The sequence below is a fragment of the Neoarius graeffei genome, chromosome 25 (assembly GCF_027579695.1).
Source record: "Neoarius graeffei isolate fNeoGra1 chromosome 25, fNeoGra1.pri, whole genome shotgun sequence".
Classification (NCBI taxonomy): Eukaryota; Metazoa; Chordata; class Actinopteri; order Siluriformes; family Ariidae; genus Neoarius; species Neoarius graeffei.
Genome location: NC_083593.1, coordinates 12,506,834 through 12,530,606, shown reverse-complemented (window position 1 = coordinate 12,530,606; position 23,773 = coordinate 12,506,834). Strand labels below are relative to the sequence as shown.

General features: G+C 41.1%; 1 protein-coding gene across 5 annotated transcripts in view; it reads right to left on the bottom strand.

Annotated features, from left to right (window-relative positions):
- The window catches only part of LOC132873125 (cAMP-specific 3',5'-cyclic phosphodiesterase 4D-like), a 372,176-nt gene that overhangs the window by 39,563 nt on the left and 308,840 nt on the right, over positions 1-23,773 (bottom strand). For 4 of the 5 annotated variants that reach the window (XM_060908382.1, XM_060908384.1, XM_060908383.1 and 1 more), the window contains 4 exons: positions 20,001-20,192; positions 2,975-3,011; positions 1,533-1,609; positions 1,279-1,328 (listed from right to left, as the gene is read on the bottom strand). In XM_060908382.1, the coding sequence (XP_060764365.1) occupies positions 1,279-1,328; positions 1,533-1,609; positions 2,975-3,011; positions 20,001-20,192 (356 nt within the window). Of the gene's footprint in view, positions 1-1,278; positions 1,329-1,532; positions 1,610-2,974; positions 3,012-20,000; positions 20,193-23,773 lie in introns of those variants that run through there. The other variant, XM_060908387.1, reaches the window with a different exon arrangement.

Sequence of the window (23,773 nt, the reverse complement as noted above, 5' to 3'; positions counted from 1 at the left end):
GCCATTTCAGTTTTGATGCCTGATGGTTTAGTCTACATCTGAGAACAGTGTCTGGATCTAAACACTGTTGTGTGAAGCGTTTTCATTCTCACTGTAGAATGGTAGCTCTGGACCAATCAAAAGGACTGGTGCTCTGTGGCCCCTCCTCCTTTCCTGCCTGTTTCATATCTGTCCTTAAGCACATCAAGCATGCTTCTGAAATGCTGCAATCAGCCAAGCGCACTGCATGCTGATTAACTGAGTGCCTACACACAAGCACGCAAAAAAACACCCACATAAACGGCAACAAACACACCCGTTCTGTCACTGAGGAGGCCTAAGCATGTGGAAGTTCTGCCGATAATGTTTGCATGTGCAGTTCTGGACGAAGCGGAATCTCCGGGTTTAAGCTGCTTTGCGCTGAACTGAGCGGAGCGCTGCGATTCCACATGGTGTTTACAAGCAACAACTTGCTGACATGATTCCAGTTTATTTCAATTTCTGAGGGAAAGTATTTCTCGTGGGGCGGCACGGTGGTGTAGTGGTTAGCGCTGTCGCCTCACAGCGAGAAGGTCCGGGTTCGAGCCCCGTGGCCAGCGAGGGCCTTTCTGTGCGGAGTTTGCATGTTGTCCACGTGGGTTTCCTCCGGGTGCTCCGGTTTCCCCCACAGTCCAAAGACATGCAGGTTAGGTTAACTGGTGACTCTAAATTGACCGTAGGTGTGAATGTGAGTGTGAATGGTTGTCTGTGTCTATGTGTCAGCCCTGTGATGACCTGGCGACTTGTCCAGGGTGTACCCCGCCTTTCGCCCGTAGTCAGCTGGGATAGGCTCCAGCTTGCCTAGAACAGGATAAAGCGGCTACAGATAATGAGATGAGATATTAACCACAGCTTTCATTAATGTAAAATGCAGTATAATTAAGCCAATTAAATTTCGCACCGAAGCATATTTTCAATCAGACAGTTCAATACTTCATTCCTTATACACATTACAGGAAGTTTCCAGGTCTCCCATTACACTTTCCAAGGCCCAGTGATGGATGACCTCATAGATTTGAGGAACTGGAAATATGAGCTTTAAAGAAGTAGTTTGTCTCCCTCTACAGGTAGAAAACTGTAACTGCAGGATTCCTTACATTAAGTTTGCCAAAAGTTTGTGTATTCGACATGTTTTCTCTTTCTCTGGAACAGCATGGTGTACCAAATGGCTTCATTTTATTTATTTGTTTGTTTGTTCACTTATTTTTTCATTCTGAGTCCTAGTCACACACATTCATGCAATACAAAATTAAATCTTACCTGTGAAAGAGGCTTTTGGGAGAGGAGATGGGTTACACATGGGAGCCCTCCTGCAAAATGACCATATAAGGAGAAAATAAAGTAGTTTATACATAATAATGTTGACTTTGACAATGTCTTTATTACATATGAAAGAGAATATTTCCGAACCAGTGCAATGGATCCTATACCCATATACTGTACATACAATATACTTACCCATCATCATGGTATAATAGATATTTAAACTCAGTGTTATTTATAAATGCACTCACTTATTTGTGGTCCTTTCTTGCTGCAAGTTGGTTAATGCTGCAAAATTGTTCCGTACTGTTCTCAAACTGGCCAGTACCTACCGAAAGGGGGGGGGGGGGGGGGGCAAAACTAGAATTACATAACCAAGTTTGTGTTTAAAAAGCGTGACCATGTATGAAAAATATATGGGGCACAAAATATCACCACAGCACAAGGAAGCAACATTACAGTGAACTTATTAAAGAAATAAATGAACTAAAAATGTCAGAATTTCACCAATCAGACAACTAGTTTTACAAAAATTACACTCCCAGTAATCGTAACACCAAGATCATGATGTGTTTGGAAGGTTTTATTTATTTATTTATTTATTTATTAAGCATGAAAGCCAGCTACAATCATGTAAAAACATGTACAGGGCATATCAGAATGTATATTGCGTTTTATTCTATCCACATTCACTGAATATGAGCAATTGTGCACTCTGATTGGCTACTCTACTCCAAGGATATCAACTCATATACCGTGAGTAGAGGAAAAACGAAACGGCGGAGCGTGTTGCTGAACCAACCGAGGACGAAATGAAAACTCTACTCGAAAACAAAGCCCCAAAAATTATCAAGTATTTAAAAGGAACAGAAATGGCTAAAAGAATATAGTTTTTTGTTTCTTCTTGTTTTTTTCCTCAATATTTCCTGTTCCGCACTCCAGCCCAGTCAGTGGCGGTAACGCACGTTTAAGTCGGAAAGAAGAAGAAAACCCCAAAAAATAGAAAAAAAAGCAACAAAATATGGAATAAAAGTATTTGATGGTAAGAAGTTATTTTTATTTTTGTATTTTTTTTCAAGAATTATTATTATTAGAGCATTTTTCACAAACTGCTCCTGTCATTTCGCCGGTTTGTTTCCGTTCTGAGTGCAAATGATGTTGTTGGACGTTTTGTATAAGGTTTTTATTCATCAAATTTGCAAAAAATAAAAATGCTCCGTTTCTCAAAATCCAGTGAATGTTGATAGAATAAAACAGTCATTCCACTCAAGCCCGTCGTACATGGCTTATAGCCGACTCGGTGCTACGCGCCTCATCGGCTATCAGCTCATGTACGACTCGATTTCGTGGAATAACTGTTAATTATACCACAGCACTGTTCTGGATTCTGACTGGTCAGAAAATATTGACTAACACTTGACATACTGTAATTCTAAATATTTACAAAGTACTAGTCTTATAGTAATAAATGAATGAATTGTAATTGTTGACAGACTGTTGTGGTATAAGAAGAATAAAACACCTTGCGACACACGGTTATAGGAAAATAATCAATTTCAGGGTGATATTGGTGATTCCGCTTCACTTGGGTTGTATCAAACCACTTTGTTGTTGATTATTTTCCTATAACACCGCATTTCGTCATCTCTTCTTTAGTCCTGCTGCACTGCTCAGTGAGCCGATGGGCACTAACCTGGGCAAACGGTGTTACAATCAGGTCGTCCCCATGACTGCAAGAGAGCGGACAGATGAAGTCAGTTAGTAGTTTGGTACACATACTGTGTCAACTCTTCTACAATGACTCTAGGACCAGGTATTCATGTTCCTCATGTGTGTGATATATGTGCATGTCTGAAATGCTGCATGCATTTTGTCGCCACAAAAGAACCATATCATTAAAGGCAAAAAGACAAGTTTTCACAACGCAGAGAAGAAAGCGCTGAGTGTGATCTATTATTTGACTTTTCTTTGGCGATATGGTTTATCTGTGTGACAAGTCCAAGACAGGAGGAATGAGGCGCTTGTCAGGCATTCCTGGATATGAATGTGTTTATCGCAGGTGAATGTTAATTAGTAGGACGTACAGAGGAAGGAGATCTGTCCCTGAGCATACATGTCAACCTATACGGAATGTCCGTATTTTATACGGATTTGATTCAATAAACGTAGTATACGGGCGTACAAATAAAGTTATATGGATTCTTTAAAAAAAACTTCAATATTTATTTAGCGCTATAATCAATTCCCACGATGATAAAAGAGCGCATAACATTTACAAACGTACTGTACACCACAGACAGCCAGTAAAGAGTCTTATGAAATCGGGCGTTATCTTGTGGTAGCGAGACTTCGTTCCACTTTTGATCATGCGCACACCGCATTGCGAGAATCCCGCCAACCGGGAAGTAACATTTTGTTTGAAAAGCGTATTTCCACCTGAGCGACTTTCACTAGCGACTGAAAAGATTCTGAATGGGCACTCCGGCAAGATCAACACAGACACTTGCTGTGACATGCAGCCTCGTGAGGTATTGGTGCAGACTGCTAAAAAAGCTGTCATGGAGTACAATTCAGAACATTAGAGTGACACTTTGTGTTTTTGTCAAACATTGGGGCTTTGTATTCATTCTGAAGGTTTATTGTTATTAATATTGAATAAAAAGTAACTTGGATATATCATTGTTAATTATCATTCAAATTTTAGGTAGGGCGGCACAGTGGTGTAGTGGTTAGCGCTGTCGCCTCACAGCAAGAAGGTCCTGGGTTCGAGTCCCGTGGCCGGCGAGGGCCTTTCTGTGCGGAGTTTACATGTTGTCCGCGTGGGTGTGCTCCGGTTTCCCCCACAGTCCAAAGACATGCAGGTTAGGTTAACTGGTGACTCTAAATTGAGCGTAGGTGTGAATGGTTGTCTGTGTGTCAGCCCTGTAATGACCTGGCGACTTGTCCAGGGTGTACCCTGCCTTTCGCCTGTAGTCAGCTGGGATAGGCTCCAGCTTGCCTGCGACCCTGTAGGACAGGATAAAGCGGCTAGAGATAATGAGATGAGGTGAGAAATTTTAGGTAAATTATTTTAATTTGCATCTTATAAGGATTTTATAAGGGAAATACGGATTTTGGAGGTTGGTTATACAGGTTTGATTGACCAAAGGTTGACATGTATGCCTGAGGGACACAAATATTTATTTTCAAGCTGCATCAGAACAGCCGTCAAAATCAGCATTTAACTCCTTAAACAGATTGTGCTTGGGCCAGCCTTTTCTTTTACGTTTCTATTCAAATCAGATTCGATTCTGTTCCGATCACCTTAAAGTAACAAGGTGAAGTAAAGACAGTGAATTACTGGTAGCGTCCTTAAAAATGAGCAAAATGAATATGTAAATATAATCACACATGCATCAACCGCAAGTCATCATTTAAGCTCAAACACACTGTCACAAACAACAAACACGGGTGTCAGAATTATTGGCATCTTTACAGTTAATATTTTGTGACATGTGCCGTGGAAAGAATAACACTACTTTTTGATTTTCTTGCTGTAATGTCGAACAGGGTTGAAGACACAAGACGTAAAGACATCTTAGATCGCTTCTCCAAGTCAAGCTCCATTCTATTCTGAGAGTTTCGTAGAATCTAAGCGGTCCTCTTTAATTTAGACCACAGACTTAAATCTGCATACTGACATGGGTCATTGAAAAGTATTATGTTTGGTTCAAAATTCTATCTCTGGCACTGTCTGAACCTCCTGGCAGAGGCAACCAGGTTTTGGGTTGAAATATCCTGATATTTACAGTAGTAGAATTCATGATGCCATCAGTGTTCATAAGAGCCCCTGAATCACCAGCTACCGAACAGCCCCAAAGCATCCACGATCTACACTACCGTTCAAAAGTTTGGGGTCACCCAGACAATTTTGTGTTTTCCATGAAAAGTCACACTTTTATTTACCACCATAAGTTGTAAAATGAATAGAAAATATAATCAAGACATTTTTCTGGCCATTTTGAGCATTTAATCGACCCCACAAATGTGATGCTCCAGAAACTCAATCTGCTCAAAGGAAGGCCAGTTTTATAGCTTCTCTAAAGAGCTCAACTGTTTTCAGCTGTGCTAACATGATTGTACAAGGGTTTTCTAATCATCCATTAGCCTTCTGAGGCAATGAGCAAACACATTGTACCATTAGAACACTGGCGTGAGAGTTGCTGGAAATGGGCCTCTATACACCTATGGAGATATTGCACCAAAAACCAGCTAGAATAGTCATTTAGCACATTAGCAATGTATAGAGTGGATTTCTGATTAGTTTAAAGTGATCTTCATTGAAAAGAACAGTGCTTTTCTTTCAAAAATAAGGACATTTCAAAGTGACCCCAAACTTTTGAATGGTAGTGTACCTCCAGACACAATCCGCTTTTGTCTCCAAACACGCTGGTTGTGTGAATGACCAATTTTGGTCTCATCTGACCACAACACGTGATGCATATTGTATTTCTCATGATAGTCTCAGGACGTTATGAAAGTGGCATTTCATTTCTGCTTGTATTGTTTCAGCCATCTGAAGCTTTATCATGGTCCTGATTTTTGCTTCATGGTATTTTAACTATTTTTCTGTGTCCGTTACATGATCTGTGCAGATTAACAACCACCTGTCTCTTTTGTGTTTAATATTCTTTCGTTTTCCAAAGAAACGATGGTAATGGATAGGCATGTAACAATATAACGTCAATATGTGACGTTAAATCGCGATATAAATGTATGATTAGTCGAATTGATGAAATAAAAAATGAATCACGATTATTATCAGGCTGTGTAATCTTAGTTTTTCTTAGTGGTAATAGCATTGTTTAGACAGCAGAGGGCACAATAACATACAATTGTGGGAAGTAGGCGGAAGTAACACAGCTCTAATGCTATGAAAATACACATAAAGAGTTGTTGTCTGATTGTACGAATAGATTTAACAAGAAATTGGAGCTCTCTTTTTTACAGACTGCTGAAAGTTCAACAAAAGAGAAGAAAGTGGAGATGGTATTACTGTTAAACTTTTATTAAGAAAATACCTATTTGTTTGTTTTTTTAATAAAAGGAATATTTTAGTTAATAGTCTATTATACAAATGTGGGTAAATAATTATTGTTGGCTATTAAGAAAATGAAATAAAAGTTTGGGGTTTTTGTAATTTAACAAAAGGATTATTTAAGTTGATGAGGAATAGGAAAATAAATATTAAACATTTTTGGTAATAAAATTAAAAATTTTTTCCCCTAAAAATATCGTGGTAAAATCAAATCGTGAGCTTAATATCATGAATCATGAATTGGGTGAATCGTTACATGCCTAGTGATGGATAAGTGATTTTTGCTCGTTTTGATTATGATTATTTTATTAAAAATAATAATGGTCACTTTTCAAGTAACTTGTTTGCATTTATTTAAAATATTCGTTATCGATCATTTTGAAACGAGAGACACTTTCCAGTTGTAATGTTTCCTTGAGAAAATGATCCGTGCTTGTTTTTATGAAGGGTGCCAATAATTGTAGAGGGCACTGTATGTCTAATTAGTCTGTGCAAACATGAAACAAAGGTGATAGTCACATCCCCTCCATGTCTGTGAAGAAGCTGTGTGCGTTTCCTTTAAGACAGTTTCGAGGGATAATGACTGAAATGAAGCTATGCTGCGTAATTTAAACTAAGGAAACTACATTTCTGGCTCAGTGTGATTTTCCACAGAAAAGATGGACCGACACCATGACCACAGCGTGTATATAAAACAAATCAGTGTGCAGAACGCTGTGTATGCCGTGTGCTTGTAACTGTGCACGCTGCTTCAGTGTCCTTCTGTCCTGACACGGCTCGCAGTGTTCCTAATGCTGGAGACGTTTACACTCAGAAAGGTCAGAGCTAAATCCATCCACTAACGAGTCAAGAAAGAACAGTGTTTTCCCTGTTGCCTTCAGCGCCTCTCATTCTCATACCATATAACCCTTCTCCTTTTTACACTACGCCTCTCTCTGCTTCTCTCCTTTGATCTGAGTCACTAGTGAACCTATTTATAGTCTAATCATCTACAGCGATCCACAGGAACACATGGATGTAACAACTGCTATACCCTGCACTCACAACGTGTGCATATGAAATGTTTATTATTATTATTATTATTATTATTATAATATAGTCGTGTCCAAACGGCTAAAGTCCACGACCAATTATCAAAAACGAATACGACACTTTAATCCAGTGATGTGTATCGTTTAAGAACGTGTGAGGTATGCAAATGTTCTGAAAGAAATCAGTAGTTCTGAGACATCTAGGAATTATGACGTTAAATTCAAAACCTCCAAATACGCTTTTTACGTGTCAGCTGCTTCTTTCTTTCTTCTTTTTTTTCCCATTTAACAAATGTTTGAGCACCCCTGGCTAAGTGACATGTTCTGTTGCACGCCAGATGGCCCATCTGAAAACTAGAAGTGTTCTAGACGCCTAGCTGGCTACAAAAAGCATTTAGAAGCCAATAAGTATTGACTTAGTAGGGTGTCTAAACCTTTGCACATGCCACAACTGTACATCAAATCTAAAATAACTGCAATAATATTTGCAGAAAATGTCCCCGCCCCCCTTTTTTTTGGTCATAGTCTGTCGCAGACGGCACGGTGGTGTAGTGGATAGCGCTGTCGCCTCACAGCAAGAAGGTCCGGGTTCGAGCCCCGTGGCCGGCGAGGGCCTTTCTGTGCGGAGTTTGCATGTTGTCCGCGTGGGTTTCCTCCGGGTGCTCCGGTTTCCCCCACAGTCCAAAGACATGCAGGTTAGGTTAACTGGTGACTCTAAATTGACCGTAGGTGTGAATGTGAGTGTGAATGGTCGTCTGTGTCTATGTGTCAGCCCTGTGATGACCTGGCGACTTGTCCAGGGTGTACCCCGCCTTTCGCCCGTAGTCAGCTGGGATAGGCTCCAGCTTGCCTGCGACCCTGTAGAACAGGATAAAGCGGCTAGAGATAATGAGATGAGATGAATATCAAAATGCAATAAAATGTCATTTTGCCAGGGGTGCACAAACTTTTGCATTAAACATACAGGATGATGACTTACTGTCAACGTCTAACACATTAAATTTTATGTAAAAAAAAAAAATACTATCTAAATCAGTCTAGTATTCTATGCATTAGGCATTACTGTTGTTAATATTTTGAATGAAGAAATGATGTAATATTAAAAAAAGTAAATATACAGTATAATCTGACACATTCGTTACTGCGAGTGCACTTTTGGACCCTACTCTAGTTTAAGATCTGTCCAATTCTGTAAAATGGCAAATACTCATGATAAATGATCCATTTTCGATATTAAAAGTCTACAGCACGAGAAACTACACATGGATTAAGCGAGTGTGTGTAGCACGTTCGGATCAAAGGCCGAGCTCTGTAGTTTTCATGAAGCCGATCATGAAACAGATCAGGCGGCATGCACCGAGGTCCAAAATGAGACCGAGACTTTAAAAGAGCGCAGAAGGACAATCAGCTCTACAGTGTTGGGCGTTAGTAAAAAAAAAAGAGGGAGTTATCTACATCTGGAACAGCAGTGAAACGTACCGGTGTCTGTCATTGGGCTCGCTGAAGAAACGGCATATGACCCGCATGGCTGGAGTCGCTTGTTTGTCTGGTGGTTCGACGTACCGCAGTGTACATGTGCACGCGTACGGGTGTTCATTCAACACTATATCTTCATGCACTGGCCAAATGAAAGGTCACTGGAGGGAGTGTGGAGTGTGTCACATGCTTGCAGATGACTGTCAGTATGCGATGTGGTGTAATAAACTGTTCTAAACATAGCTTGAGACGACAGCTTGATCGTGTGTGAATGTTAACTGTTAGAAGTGGTTAACACCAAATACAACAGAATATATCCTACCCAAATGCACTGACATATAAACATATAATACATTAGTTTCCTAATTTCAGACTAGAAGAATAATAATCATTAAAGCTAGACTGCCTTTCAGATTTTAACTACAGGTCATAAAAAGAATCTTCCCGACACCCAGTTATTTTTGTTTAGTGGACTGAAAGCTACTAAATGTGAATAACAGACTTCCAATTTTATTAGTTTTTTTTTTAAATAGAACAATTAATAAATTTAGGGCCACGTGGCCCTAAATTCTCTGCTATTTTTTCCTGCTTCAGCATGACCCAATTCAAGATATCATGTCATGTATCACATAGTCGGCTTTTCCTGTTTGTGCAAGGCATTGTGAGATACAAATTTGAAACAGGAGAGAACAATGGAGGACGCGAATGAAACGTGAAAGACCGACTACAGTAACGGAAAGCGAGAAGAAAAGATGTTATATGCAAAGGAAACAAAACACAGGACCAAACTAATACAACCCCGATTCCAAAAAAGTCAGGACAAAGTACAAATTGTAAATAAAAACGGAATGCAATGATGTGGAAGTTTCTAAATTCCACATTTTATTCAGAATAGAACATAGATGACATACCAAATGTTTAAACTGAGAAAATGTATCATTTAAAGAGAAAAATTAGGTGATTTTAAATTTCATGACAACAACACATCTCAAAAAAGTTGCGACAAGGCCATGTTTACCACTGTGAGACATCCCCTTTTCTCTTTACAACAGTCTGTAAACGTCTGGGGACTGAGGAGACAAGTTGCTCAAGTTTAGGGATAGGAATGTTAACCCATTCTTGTCTAATGTAGGATTCTAGTTGCTCAACTGTCTTAGGTCTTTTTTGTCGTATCTTCCGTTTTATGATGCACCAAATGTTTTCTATGGGTGAAAGATCTGGACTGCAGGCTGGCCAGTTCAGTACCCGGACCCTTCTTCTACGCAGCCATGATGCTGTAATTGATGCAGTATGTGGTTTGGCATTGTCATGTTGGAAAATGCAAGGTCTTCCCTGAAAGAGACGTCGTCTGGATGGGAGCATATGTTGCTCTAGAACCTGGATATACCTTTCAGCATTGATGGTGTCTTTCCAGATGTGTAAGCTGCCCATGCCACACGCACTAATGCAACCCCATACCATCAGAGATGCAGGCTTCTGAACTGAGCGCTGATAACAACTTGGGTCGTCCTTCTCCTCTTTAGTCCGAATGACACGGAGTCCCTGATTTCCATAAAGAACTTCAAATTTTGATTCGTCTGACCACAGAACAGTTTTCCACTTTGCCACAGTCCATTTTAAATGAGCCTTGGCCCAGAGAAGACGTCTGCGCTTCTGGATCGTGTTTAGATATGGCTTCTTCTTTGAACTATAGAGTTTTAGCTGGCGACGGCGGATGGCACGGTGAATTGTGTTCACAGATAATGTTCTCTGGAAATATTCCTGAGCCCATTTTGTGATTTCCAATACAGAAGCATGCCTGTATGTGATGCAGTGCCATCTAAGGGCCCGAAGATCACGGGCACCCAGTATGGTTTTCTGGCCTTGACCCTTACGCACAGACATTCTTCCAGATTCTCTGAATCTTTTGATGATATTATGCACTGTAGATGATGATATGTTCAAACTCTTTGCAATTTTACACTGTCGAACTCCTTTCTGATATTGCTCCACTATTTGTCGGCGCAGAATTAGGGGATTGGTGATCCTCTTCCCATCTTTACTTCTGAGAGCCGCTGCCACTCCAAGATGCTCTTTTTATACCCAGTCATGTTAATGACCTATTGCCAATTGACCTAATGAGTTGCAATTTGGTCCTCCAGCTGTTCCTTTTTTGTACCTTTAACTTTTCCAGCCTCTTATTGCCCCTGTCCCAACCTTTTTGGAATCGGGGTTGTAAATATCGGCGGTCAGCGAGCACCTCGGTGTGATCAGCTGTTCGTTTAACGACAGAATGATGGAACTGTCAGTGCACGGTCAAGGTAAACCTGTAGATGGCAGGAATGCAACACTGTGGATGCCAGCTGCCATAAAACCCAAAAGAAGAAAAAGAAGAAGGGGGTAAACCTGCACATATGCACACGGACTTCCTCTGTCTGCGATTTCATGCACATTATTTGCTCGGGAATCCCTTCAAATTAAATAATTTCTTCCCAGCCACAGAATGGTCTGATATTTTGTGAAATATTACAAAAATAAACATAGATCACAATGACCAAATTTCAGAGGGAACTCAATTTCACCGAGTTTATGAAATCGAAAGGCCGTCTAGCTTTTAAAAAAAAAAAAAAGAACCGGGAATTAACACAGGAAGTGCTGTTATTCCTCACAAGTGGTCGGTCGGATGCCATTTACTCAAAAGCACGCATCTGCTTTCTCCTCTGCATTATACATATAGTAGTGCAGAGTTACATCGAACCTGCAGAGGCAGGGGAAACTGGAGGGAAAGAATGCTGAGGCTGATGCATGAATGCAATCTATCGGTGCACATCAGCTTTATATCTGTGCTCTCATCAGGGCTCAAGCAACACCAGGTTTATTTCAAGTCACCGCTTCGTGTGCAGGTAACTTCGAACTGATCTGCATCTATACCACTGAAGACGGTTCGCTTTAGTTGCACTTAGAAGACGGCTCCGGACACTTAGTTTTGCTATTATGTCTGAGGACTTTAGTTGACGTGCTAACTTTAGGACTGCAGTTGTCATGAACAGTTTCGCACTCGAGTTTCTATCAATAAACAGACTTCATGTTTACGCGATAATGAATTTCCTGGTTACACAGTTGCATTTTATCTCTATTTAGGCACAGTTATTGAAGCAAGTTATTTATAATCACGCTATGTGTTATCACCCAAATGAGGATGGGTTCCCTTTTGAGTCTGGTTCCTCTTGAGATTATTTCCTCATGTCGTCTGAGGGAGGAGTTTTTCCTTGCCACCGTCGCCACAGGCTTGCTCATTGGAGATAAAATGAGCTCATGTTTAAAGGAGCAGTCCACCGTACTTCCATAATGAAATATGCTCTTATCTGAATTGAGACGAGCTGATCCGTACCTCTCCGAGCTTTGCGCGACCTCCCAGTCAGTCAGACGCAGTCAGACGCGCTGTCACTCCTGTTAGCAATGTAGCTAGGCTCAGTATGGCCAATGGTATTTTTTGGGGCTGTAGTTAGATGCGACCAAACTTTTCTGCGTTTTTCCTGTTTACATAGGTTTATATGACCAGTGACATGAAACAAGTTCAGTTACACAAATTGAAACGTAGCGATTTTCTATGCTATGGAAAGTCCGCACTATAATGACAGGCGTACTAACACGTTCTGCGCGCTTCGGCAGCGCATTGATACGGAGCTCAGATATCAATGCGCTGCCAAAGCGTGCAGAAGGTGTTAGTACGCCTGTCATTATAGTGCGGACTTTCCATAGCATAGAAAATCGCCACGTTTCAATTTGTGTAACTGAACTTGTTTCAGATCACTGGTCATATAAACCTATGTAAACAGGAAAAACGCGGAAAAGTTTGGTCGCATCTAACTACAGCCCCAAAAAATACCATTGGCCATGCTGAGCCTAGCTACATTGCTAACAGGAGTGACAGCGCGTCTGACTGACTGGGAGATCGTGCAAAGCTCGGAGAGGTACGGAGCAGCTCGTCTCAATTCAGATAAGAGCATATTTCATTATGGAAGTACGGTGGACTGTTCCTTTAAAGCCTTTAAATTTCTGTCAAGCTGCTTTGCGACAATGTCTGTTGTTAAAAGCGCCATACAAATAAACTTGACTAAAAGCATTTTTCTCCGTCCAGGTCTTCTGAGGTGTTATAAAGACTCCGTCTAGTGTTGAACAAACGGCGGTGCAATGAAATAGACATCCTGGTCCTGATAGTAACATGAGCAGATGAAAAGTAGTTATTTTACTAATTCTGGCATATTTACATGCTGTATTTTTATACAGCAATGTTCATTAATATGCATGGTCCCTATTAAATAAACCATTAAAATAAAATAAATAAAATTTTACACACAGAGTCTATATTCATCAGCTTCACTCTACATTACAGGCGCTCTTCCTACGCTCACACGTTTAAAAAAAATTATTTCTTAAATTTACACAGAATAAATAAATAGATAAATAAATAAATAAATAAATAAATAACATCCCTTAAGTGCTCAGTGTCCGTTGTGTCTTTGTACGTTCGACGTTGTTTCATGTTAATAATATAAATCAGACACTATGTTGTGATCACATCGCTTAAGCTGATTCATAACACAGGCATTTATTACAAGAGGAAGAACACTGACTTTGCTTTGGAAATCTTTCCAGGAATTTGTTACCAGTACGAATGTAATGCAGTTACATGCAATGCAGGGACAATGCAAAAAAAAACCTAAATACATAAATGAAATAAAAATGGATACTCTCACATGTACACACACACACACACACACTCATCCATTCAAATCCACACACTTCCATGCCATGAGTGTGGATCCCAGGCTCAAATCAAACTGTCTCCTCCATGCAATTTCCCTCTCAACTTGTACATCTAATGCGTTTAATGCCCAGAATCTCTGTATGATACCAACTTAAGCTTCTGCACCGATTCTGTGCATTAAAGGAGAAGGAGGGAGAGAGGGCGGGGGTTCTCGATGCATGTGAGACGATGATGCTCGTGTCTAAGAGTGAAGCAAGCCGATGCAGTTCGTAGGAAAGCATTCGTTCTGGGAGCGCCAGCACTTACGTTCCACTAATAACCGGCTCAGAGCGCCGAGACACCAGGCCTGGCCTCTGCAGATGGTTATTCCTATCGATAAGGACACAGGTCGTGAATCATACACACATTCGTACGCACTCAACACATGTTAACCCACAGATATACAGTGCACAACAGACAGACTTTGCATAGCTTTTGTTTGCTTATGGTGTGTCACGCTGATAAAGTGACCTGAAGAACACTCGTATTAACATCACAGAAACACATACTGTATTAAATGGCATTGACATCATCACATTCTGAGGTGAGAAGTAACTAAGAACAATCACTTTGTTAGCGTACTTAAGTTTGGTTTTTCTTTCACCTGATACTTTTGACCAGTGGCAGCTTGTCAATACGGGGCGTTAAAAATTCCTTCCAAATTATATTTGCGTCATTTCTGTGTTGTAGTTTCCTGGTAAAGGAGTGTCTACACTGTAAAAAAAATCCCGTTGTTTTTACGGAAAAAAACTGGCAGCTGGAGTCACCAGAAAAAATCCGTAAAATATACAGCAAAACGGTAATTGCTTTTACAGCACAGCATGTACATTTTACAGTTTAAAGTAGCAAATATAACAGAAGTCCAGTGTTTTATATGCTGGATTTAACTGTAAAATGTACAAGCTGTACCGTAAAAGCAATTACCGTTTTGCTGTATATTTTACGGATTTTTTCTGGTGACTCCAGCTGCCAGTTTTTTTCCGTAAGAACAACGGGATTTTTGTATGCTGGTTTCAATGATCTACTAGACAGATATTTTTTGGGGGGGGCTTTTTTCACCTTTATTGAATAGGACAGTGTAGAGACAGGAAATGAGCTAGAGAGACTGGGAAATGACCTTGGGTCAGAATCGAACCCGGGTCCCCAGATTCACGGTATGGCGCCTTAGTCGACTGAGCCACGACAGTGGCCGTTTTTGTATTTTTTTTTACAGGGCAATGATGTAATTTTAACTATCACATTCTGTTTTAGTATTACAGTTTGTCTGTGTTTAAACTACAACAATTTGTAAATTCTACAAAAAAATATGATCAATTCAACATATTCTTACTGTTAAATTAACAGTGGTATTTGGTGAGGAGTTTTACAGTATATTGATGTAAATTACACACTGCTTCATTGTTTTTGTATTTACAGTTTTTTTATGTCATGATTTTACATAAATTCCCTGTTAATTCTACGGACATTTTTTACAGTGTACCGGTATGGCTGTGTTCAAAACATCAGGTTGATGCCTTGTTGCTTCACTGCTATAATATTCAGGTGTCTCGCAAGGCAGGACTTTCAATAGGACAATGTTCATTTCTTGGTAACTGTTTAAAAATTGAAGCGAAAAGCCTCGGTCACAACCGGCCGTAGTACGTGCTCCTACGGCCGGTCTACGTGCAAAAAACGCAAGAAATGCACAGAGGGCGCGCGTTAAACGCAAGGAGGGCGCGCGTGTGACGTGCTGATTTTCAAGCCGTAGACTGGCCGCAGACCGGCCGCAGAGGTTCTTTGTCAAGTCAAACAAAAGCCTCGGTCACAACCGGCCATACGTGCTCCTACGGCCGGTCTACGTGCAAAAAACGCAAGAAATGCACAGAGGGCGCGCGTGAAACGCAAGGAGGGCGCGCGTGTGACGTGCTGATTTTCAAGCCGTAGACTGGCCGCAGACCGGCCGCAGAGGTTCTTTGTCAAGTCAAACAAAAGCCTCGGTCACAACCGGCCATACGTGCTCCTACGGCCGGTCTACGTGCAAAAAACGCAAGAAACGCACGGAGGGCGCGTGTGTGATGTGCTGATTTTCGAGCCGTAGACTGGCCGCAGAGGTTCTTTGTCATGTCAAACAAACTCTACAGGCGCTTACATTTTTTTCAGGTTGCAAGACAAACTTACGGCCAACGCACGTCTTTCTCCATGAACAAAAAAAACGCAGCGATTTGGGAAACGCCAAAAATCGCACGGCCAAAAAATCGTACGTCCGGTTGTGACCTAGGCTAAACTCTACGGGCGCTTACGTTTTTTTCAGGTTGCAAGACAAACTTACGGCCAACGTGTGTTTTTCTCCACGAACAAAAAAAACGCAGAAATTTGGGAAACGCCAAAAATCACACGGCCAAAAAATTGTACATCCGGTTGTGACCTAGGCTAAAATTAATTAGTTGTAAACAAAATCACTTTTCTTTGAAATTCAGTTTCCATCGATGCACAGATTTATGGGTAATTGGCAGCACTGAGCATCGATGTTGCCTTCAATTGGAGGCACTCTGGAGGCATATTACTGTAGAAGACAGGAAACATGCGTTTCGAATGGTCCTTGATGCCTCGCTGTATTGTTAGACATCCTTCTGAGACAGCGTTTTCCCTGTTTCGAATGCACCCATAAAATTTTGCAGTCAGGTGATCTGAGGCTGCTGTCTAATTGGATGTCATGACATTTCCTACAGGACGCAGGCACTCCTACTGGTATTGGCAGCCAGTGTGTTTTGCTCTAATGCGATTGGACGATTCTTGATGCTGTTTTTCAATTTCATGCTCAGCATTAATATAAATACAGTACGGATGCGTGGCTCCTACTCTCGTTATGACAAACGGAGTTTTGCTGGCTGGATGTGGTGTTAGTAATGCCTTATTTGTAGTGTGTATGGTAATGTGGTGTACGAAGCCCTAAAGCATCTTTCTGGAAAATGCAAGCCAGTTTTTTTTTTTTTTCCCTGACAGGCTTCGCATTGCTGAACAGCGAGATGAAGGCTACAGGATTGACATTAGAAGACTTATTATCCATATACATGTTCATGAACGTCTTGTTCTTCCAGTGAGTAAATGTTGCCGTCTACCGGAGACATTTTCCCACTTCAGTAGCGTTTTAAGGCGGACCTGAATTTTCAAATAAGACATCCATCCAATCTGATTAATGATATACTGTAAACCTTTAAAAGTTTATATATACTGTAACGTGTGGCATTTCAATATGAACTGCGCCCGCAAAAACTTTATCACCAGCCGCCACTGCTTTTGACTTCTGAAAACTCTTTACTTACTTAAGATTTTCATTTATTTTCAAACACTATATCATTTACGTATATTTATAAATATAATCACACAAATATATATATATATATATATATATATATATATATATATATATATATATATATACGCTTATTCTATCCACATTCACTGGATATGAGCAATTGCGCACTCTGATTGGCTACTCTACTACTAGGATATCAGCTCATATACCGTGAGTAGAGAAAAACAAAATGGCAGCACGTATCAAATCAGACATCCCTTTATCATCAAGTATTTAAAAGAAACAGAAATAGCTAAAAGAATATAGTTTTTCCCCCCAATATCGCCTGTTGCACACGCCAACCCAGCTGGTGGCGGTAATGCACCGCCAAAAAAACCCAAAAGAAGAAGAAGAAAATGGCGGCGCGTGTTGCTGACATAGACATATAAACATAGACGCCGCCTTCTGCGTAGAATCATACGTCATCCTCGCCGCCATATTGGATGTGGCAAAGTGGAGATTCTTCAACCGTCTCTGGTATAGCGTCTAGACAGTAGCCGAGAATAAAGATGCCTCATTCATGTGCTGCGTTTAACTGTACCAACAGGTTTACCGTCCAAACGAGATCACATGGGATTACCTTTCACAGGTGAGACTGGAAAAATACTTTTCATTGTATTTGGTCATTATAACGTAATTTTACGAACAGATTTTTCTGACTTTGTGGCTAATATGAAGTCTCGCGCATAATAGCCGCTCGGTGAAACCTGTCTCCAAACAACGAATATAATATAATTTATTTCATAGCCCACCCAACCAATTTCACCACCAGCTGTCAGATGGTGATGGCACACTCAAAAATAGAAGAGATTGGAAGCATGTCAGACTGTGAAGCAATCACGTGGAGCAATCCCATTGTCATATGGTTTAATTGAATTTTTTTTCCATATAGCACTGTATACTGCAAAAATTGTTTTTGGAGACATTTTATAGCCTATCTGCACGGCATTTAATGAAAGTGATGCGGAGACGGCACGGCACGGCACGGCTTCAGCAGCGTAAGCACAGCACATTATTCTACACGATCCCCGCTGAGCTCCAAAACATGCCTTGATGTGTAGATATCGTTAGTAGCCTACGATAGTAGCAGCGTAATAAAAAAAAAAAAGTTTCCGATAGCTTGATTCCGGTATAGGCCTGCTGCATGTTGAGGAAATTTAGATCACACCTCCCATGGAATATTGACGGGTATTTCGCACACTATTTATAACCATCACATTAAAAGTTATATATGTTGTTTTGATGCCTGTTTGTTTCCCAAATATATACGTGCGTGTGTTAATGGGTGAATAAAAGGCATCGAGTTAAATATTATTGTAGAAAGGGGCTTTATGAAGTTTAGTCCATTTACTTGCATTGGTTTACAGGGAAGATTTGCCACATCCAATATGGTGGACACTCTGACGTATCCCAGCAACGGGCCACCAGCTCAATGCGGCGTCTCTGTTTATATGTCTATGGTTGCTGAACCAACCAAGGACGAAATAAAAACTACTTGAAAACAAAACCCCAAAAAATACAAAAAAGGAAGAAAAGTATTTGATGGTGAGAACGTATCTTTTTTTAATTTTTCAAGAATTATTATTATTAGAGCATTTTTCACAAATTGCTACTGTCATTTTGCTGATTTGTTTACATTCTAAGCGGAAATGATTTTGTCGGACGTTTTGCAGAAAGCTTTTATTTATCGAATTTGCAAAAAAAAAAAAAAGCTCCGTTTCTCAAAATCCAGTGAATGTTGATAGAATAAAACAGTTATTCCACTCAATCTCGTCGTACACGGCTTACAGCCGACTCGGTGCTACGTGCCTCGCCGGCTATCAGCTCATGTACGACTCGATTTCGTGGAATAACTGTTAAATATATATAACTCATAAGCTGACTTTTTTAGCATCAGATCACTAGCTATTAGCATGCAGCTAGTTTGTATCATGTTTATAACATCTGAGAGATGTTTTTCCAGATTCCTTGGTGAGTAAATCAGAAGCACTAATATACCTTCAGTAACTAAAATCAGTGTGTGATTGTACACAGACAGACATCTTTTGTGAATCTCTGCAAAATTAAGAGAGGTATAAGAGAAAATAAAAGAGCTGGCACGTTTCTACTTTTGAAGCTGTGCTTCAACGTTTTTTTTATCAGAATATTTACGTCGACGTAGTCAAAGCAGTTGCACTTTGACGTGAGTAAAGAATTTATTTACTGTTTACATCATATAATTAATATCCCAATATTCATTTCACATCATTAAAAAAAATAAAGCTTCTGTTATTGAAGCTTTCATTACAGGTGATCATTCATCTCTTATGGCTCTGACAGCAGCCGGGAAAAATATACACACCTACAGCTGTAGAGGAAATAGCTGTGAGCGCCCACCTTCCCCTGTATATGTGTGTGTGTGTTTGTGTTGTGTGTGTATATGAGTGTGGCATAGAAAGACGAACACAGAGAGAGTCATGTGACTGGCAGCTTACACAGCTTGCACATGGCCTTACAAGTGAACACATATTTGCACGAACACACACACACACACACACACACACACACACACACACACACACACACACATGTAGTCTGGTCTGAATTATTCTAATAGTCTGTTTGAGCGATAGTCATATTTGTATTTCAATCGCTGGACTAACTTTATTTCCCTGTTTGTAATGAAAATGCTGAAAATCTCAAACATGCTGTAAACAAGTGAGATTTCAGAAGCCTTAAAGAATAAAACTGTGAATTCCAACTGCGAATGCTTTGAAAAGCCGTTCACATGTGCCATGGGTGAGGCATGTGAATGAATCCAATTTCCTCTTCCACGCTTTCATTTTGTCTGGACATGAATGACACGAGGGCTAAACGCTAAAGAGACATACACGACTAATCTTCTCGAGCAAGCATTTAACTTCAGAAAATAGCTCGTTTTCATGAAGGGAACAAAAGAATTGCTTTATGTGACATGGTCAGCTGAGGAGGAGGAAAACGGTTGTGTTAGCTTCCTCGTGCCTGAGTACTCACATGTCACTGGCGATGGACGAGTTGCGCGACATGGACTTGGGCGACAGGTCATAGTCGCTGTCCGAGCGGTAGAGGAAGGACTCCCTCCTCTGGCTGTGTGGAAAGTTGGCTTGGAGGATGAGACCAGAGCCTGGACTGGCCATGGGATCCAGTGGACTCCTTCCTGAAGACGTGCCATTGTCCACGTCAAAACTGCAGATAGAGAGAGCGGGGGAGAAAAAAAAACAGTGAAAATTACAAACAGAATATCTGAATCGAACATATCCGGTGGATCAACAGGGTTGTGCATGACCCCTCTGACCCCTTAAGTTTTATACTTATCTGAACTGTATGAGGCTCAAAAATCATGAAAAATTTGACTGGATTGAGCCAAAATGGCATGATGATCTTGACTTTATCACAAAACACTGATTCTAATGCTTCTTCTCCGTGCTCTCACAGAAGGCATTTGCATTTCTCTGCTCTCCTCTCCTCTCCTTTTTTTCCTGCTTGTGCTCTTTGTTTTGCCTCGTCTGCCTATACTTTTTTTTTTGAGAGACTCTCTCCGCGGGGCAGCACGGTGGTGTAGTGGTTAGCGCTGTCGCCTCACAGCAAGAAGGTCCTGGGTTCTAGCCCCGGGGCCGGCGAGGGCCTTTCTGTGCGGAGTTTGCATGTTCTCCCCGTGTCCGCGTGGGTTTCCTCCGGGTGCTCCGGTTTCCCCCACAGTCCAAAGACATGCAGGTTAGGTTAACTGGTGACTCTAAATTGACCGTAGGTGTGAATGTGAGTGTGAATGGTTGTCTGTGTCTATGTGTCAGCCCTGTGATGACCTGGCGACTTGTCCAGGGTGTACCCCGCCTTTCGCCTGTAGTCAGCTGGGATAGGCTCCAGCTTGCCTGCAACCCTGTAGAAGGATAAAGCGGCTAGAGATAATGAGATGAGATGAGACTCTCTCCGCATTGAATTTCTTAACTAAAAAAGCATGGATTTGATAAACTGGTCTCCTAACGAAATTGACACAGTTTCTGGGTTCGGGGGAACCCACCTGTCCTGCCGGAACGTCTGTGGAGGACATTGGAGATATCTACCTATTCGGAACCATGATTACAGGACTTTTGCTGATTAGATTAGGCTTTGCCCTGGTATATCGAGGAAATCAGACAACGGTGACAGCTGTTCAAAGCCCCACAAAGCTGCCCGATATGATTAAAGCGGTGGGCAAAGCTGTTGGCACTCAGACTGTGGCTATAGAACTTGAAACACAACATGGTTGTCATCTTGGAGACGCTTTCGGCTTTGCAAGGAATAAGTATTTCGGAGACCAAATGGAATTGAATTGAACAGGAATGGACAGGAATGGACAGATATGGGCGAGTGGCGTGGACGTGTAAAGACTGCGTCTGTTCAAAAGACCAAACAATCTCTATCTTATTGACATTCGGCTCCCTGAACAGCACCGGCCTCGATCAAGGCCGTTGCTGGGACAACATTTCCCCCAGAAGGTCACTGCTGGGAGACACTCTCGCATTCTTCGCATTCCTTCCCCAATTTTCCGCGGTTGCCGTTTTTCACCCCCAGTGTGACAAGCGGGTGCGTGACCAGTGCCGCTTGCATGGCTGCAGGAGCGGACGGCTGCTTGCTTGCGCTGGGTTACCTCTACCTCTACCTCCTCCCCTCCCCTCCTACCCCCTTACCCCTTCCCCCCCACCCCTGATTGCCCCCTTCTTCCCCCCTTTCCCCCCTCAAGTCCCATGTTTTAAAGTGTACTTGTGTTATTGTGTGCTTGTGTGGAGGTTTTTAAATGCTCCCACACTGTACTCCTGATAGGCGCATAGTGGGGGGTGTTCTTTTTTTCCTCATCTTTCCTCATGTTACTACTGTGTTTCTTTTTCTTTTATCCCTGTCTTCCTGTCCTGTTCCCCCTCTGTAAGGACAGGTTGATGGTCAATTTCACTGGTAACAGTGACAATAAAGGGTTCATTCGTTCATTCATAAATCTGATAGTTTGTATATCTAAACAACAGTAACGTAGGAGTCAGAGTCTGTTGACGAACACTGTATGTTCCTGCCTGTTTTTTGCTCCATCCCTATCCTGCCATTGATTTGTTACCCAACTGTTTCGTGTTAGCTCTTCATTACTTTGCCTCACACTTGCCATTTGCTGTTTATTCGAACAAGTCCTGCTTTGGAAATCGTGTTTGTCTTTTGTTAAGCCCGAGCCTTGATATCTATGCACTTCCATGTTTTCCTGGTTAAAGCGTCATCTGTTTTCCTAGGTTATAGTTTCCTAGGTGTGGCCCTGGAATATGATTCTTAACAGGAAAAGGCATGGCGAGATCGGAATTGATTTATAACCCAAACACTGGGAAACTGGACCGAAAGATATTAATCCAGATGTTCAGGGAAACATCATGCCTCCCCTGTTGAAGATATCCAGTCCTCCTGAGACCAAAAGCATGAAACAGATACACACAAACATACCGTACACACCCCGTCTGTCTGAGGATATTTTCCAGAAGAACATGTAGTGCCAAGAAAGATGTGCATGTGGTGGTTTGGATAAAGTATTCAGACACTGCCAAATCATAATCTCTCAGCACAGAAAACGGATTCCTCACCTAAAAAGGCTACAGCAAGTCACCTTGGCACAATTCTGTAATCCAGCCAGACAGTTTGCACTGCTGCTATTTTAGGTATAATACGGTATATTGGTATAATAAGGTACCAATCTACAGCGAAATGATCCTTCGAAATATCTGTGATCATGACGGGCTGAAAGTAGGGGGCTGGAACATCAACAACCTAAGATACGCAGATGATACAGTACTCATCGCAGATTCTGAAGACCAGCTGCAAAAAATCCTCAATAAAGTATTAGAAGAAAGTGAGATAAAAGGGCTAGAACTGAATGCAAAGAAAACAGAATGCATGGTGATCTCCAAGAAAGAGCAAAAGCCCACATGCAACATCAACTGCAAAGGAGAAAAAAATCAAAGAAGTAACTAAATTTAAATATCTCGGCTTCATGATAACATCAGATGCAAAATGCAGTACTGAGATTAAAAAGACGCATAGCGATGGCGAAAGATACCTTTGGTAAAATGAGCTCCATACTCAAAAACAGAAACATCACAACAGACACGAAACTAAGGACACTAAAATCGTATGTATGGTCAGTCCTCCTATATGGTTGCGAATGCTGGACAATTATGAATGACTTAAAGAAGAAGTTGGAGGCAACAGAGATGTGGTTCCTCAGACGAATGCTGAGAATATCTTGGAAAAAGAGAAAGACAAATGAAGAAGTGCTACAGCTGGCAGGAACAAAACGTTCACTTATTAAGACAATCAGAAAACGACAACTGGATTTCTTTGGCCACATCGACAGAAAAGACGGCCTAGAAAAACTTGTGTTAAGTGGTAAAATTGAAGGAAAGCGAGGAAGAGGAAGACAGAGAATGACATATACAAATAGCCTTAACACCTTTGCCACCAACAGTTTACTGACCAATAATGATCTTATCCACCTTACTGGCAACAGAACTGATTGGCAGACCATGATCGTCGATGCCTGTGCCAGGCCTGACACATGAAGAAGAAGAAGAAGAAGAAGAAGAAGGTACAACAATTAACAATCAACAGTCTGTAGCTATGCCAAAAAAACAGAGTACGCTTTACCGTATATTCTTCCAAAGGTTAGTTTCCTGAAGAATATTATTCGATTCTATTAATTTATACCACAGCACCGTTGAATTCTTCACTGTGATTGGTCAGAAGGTGTAATGGCTTATAGA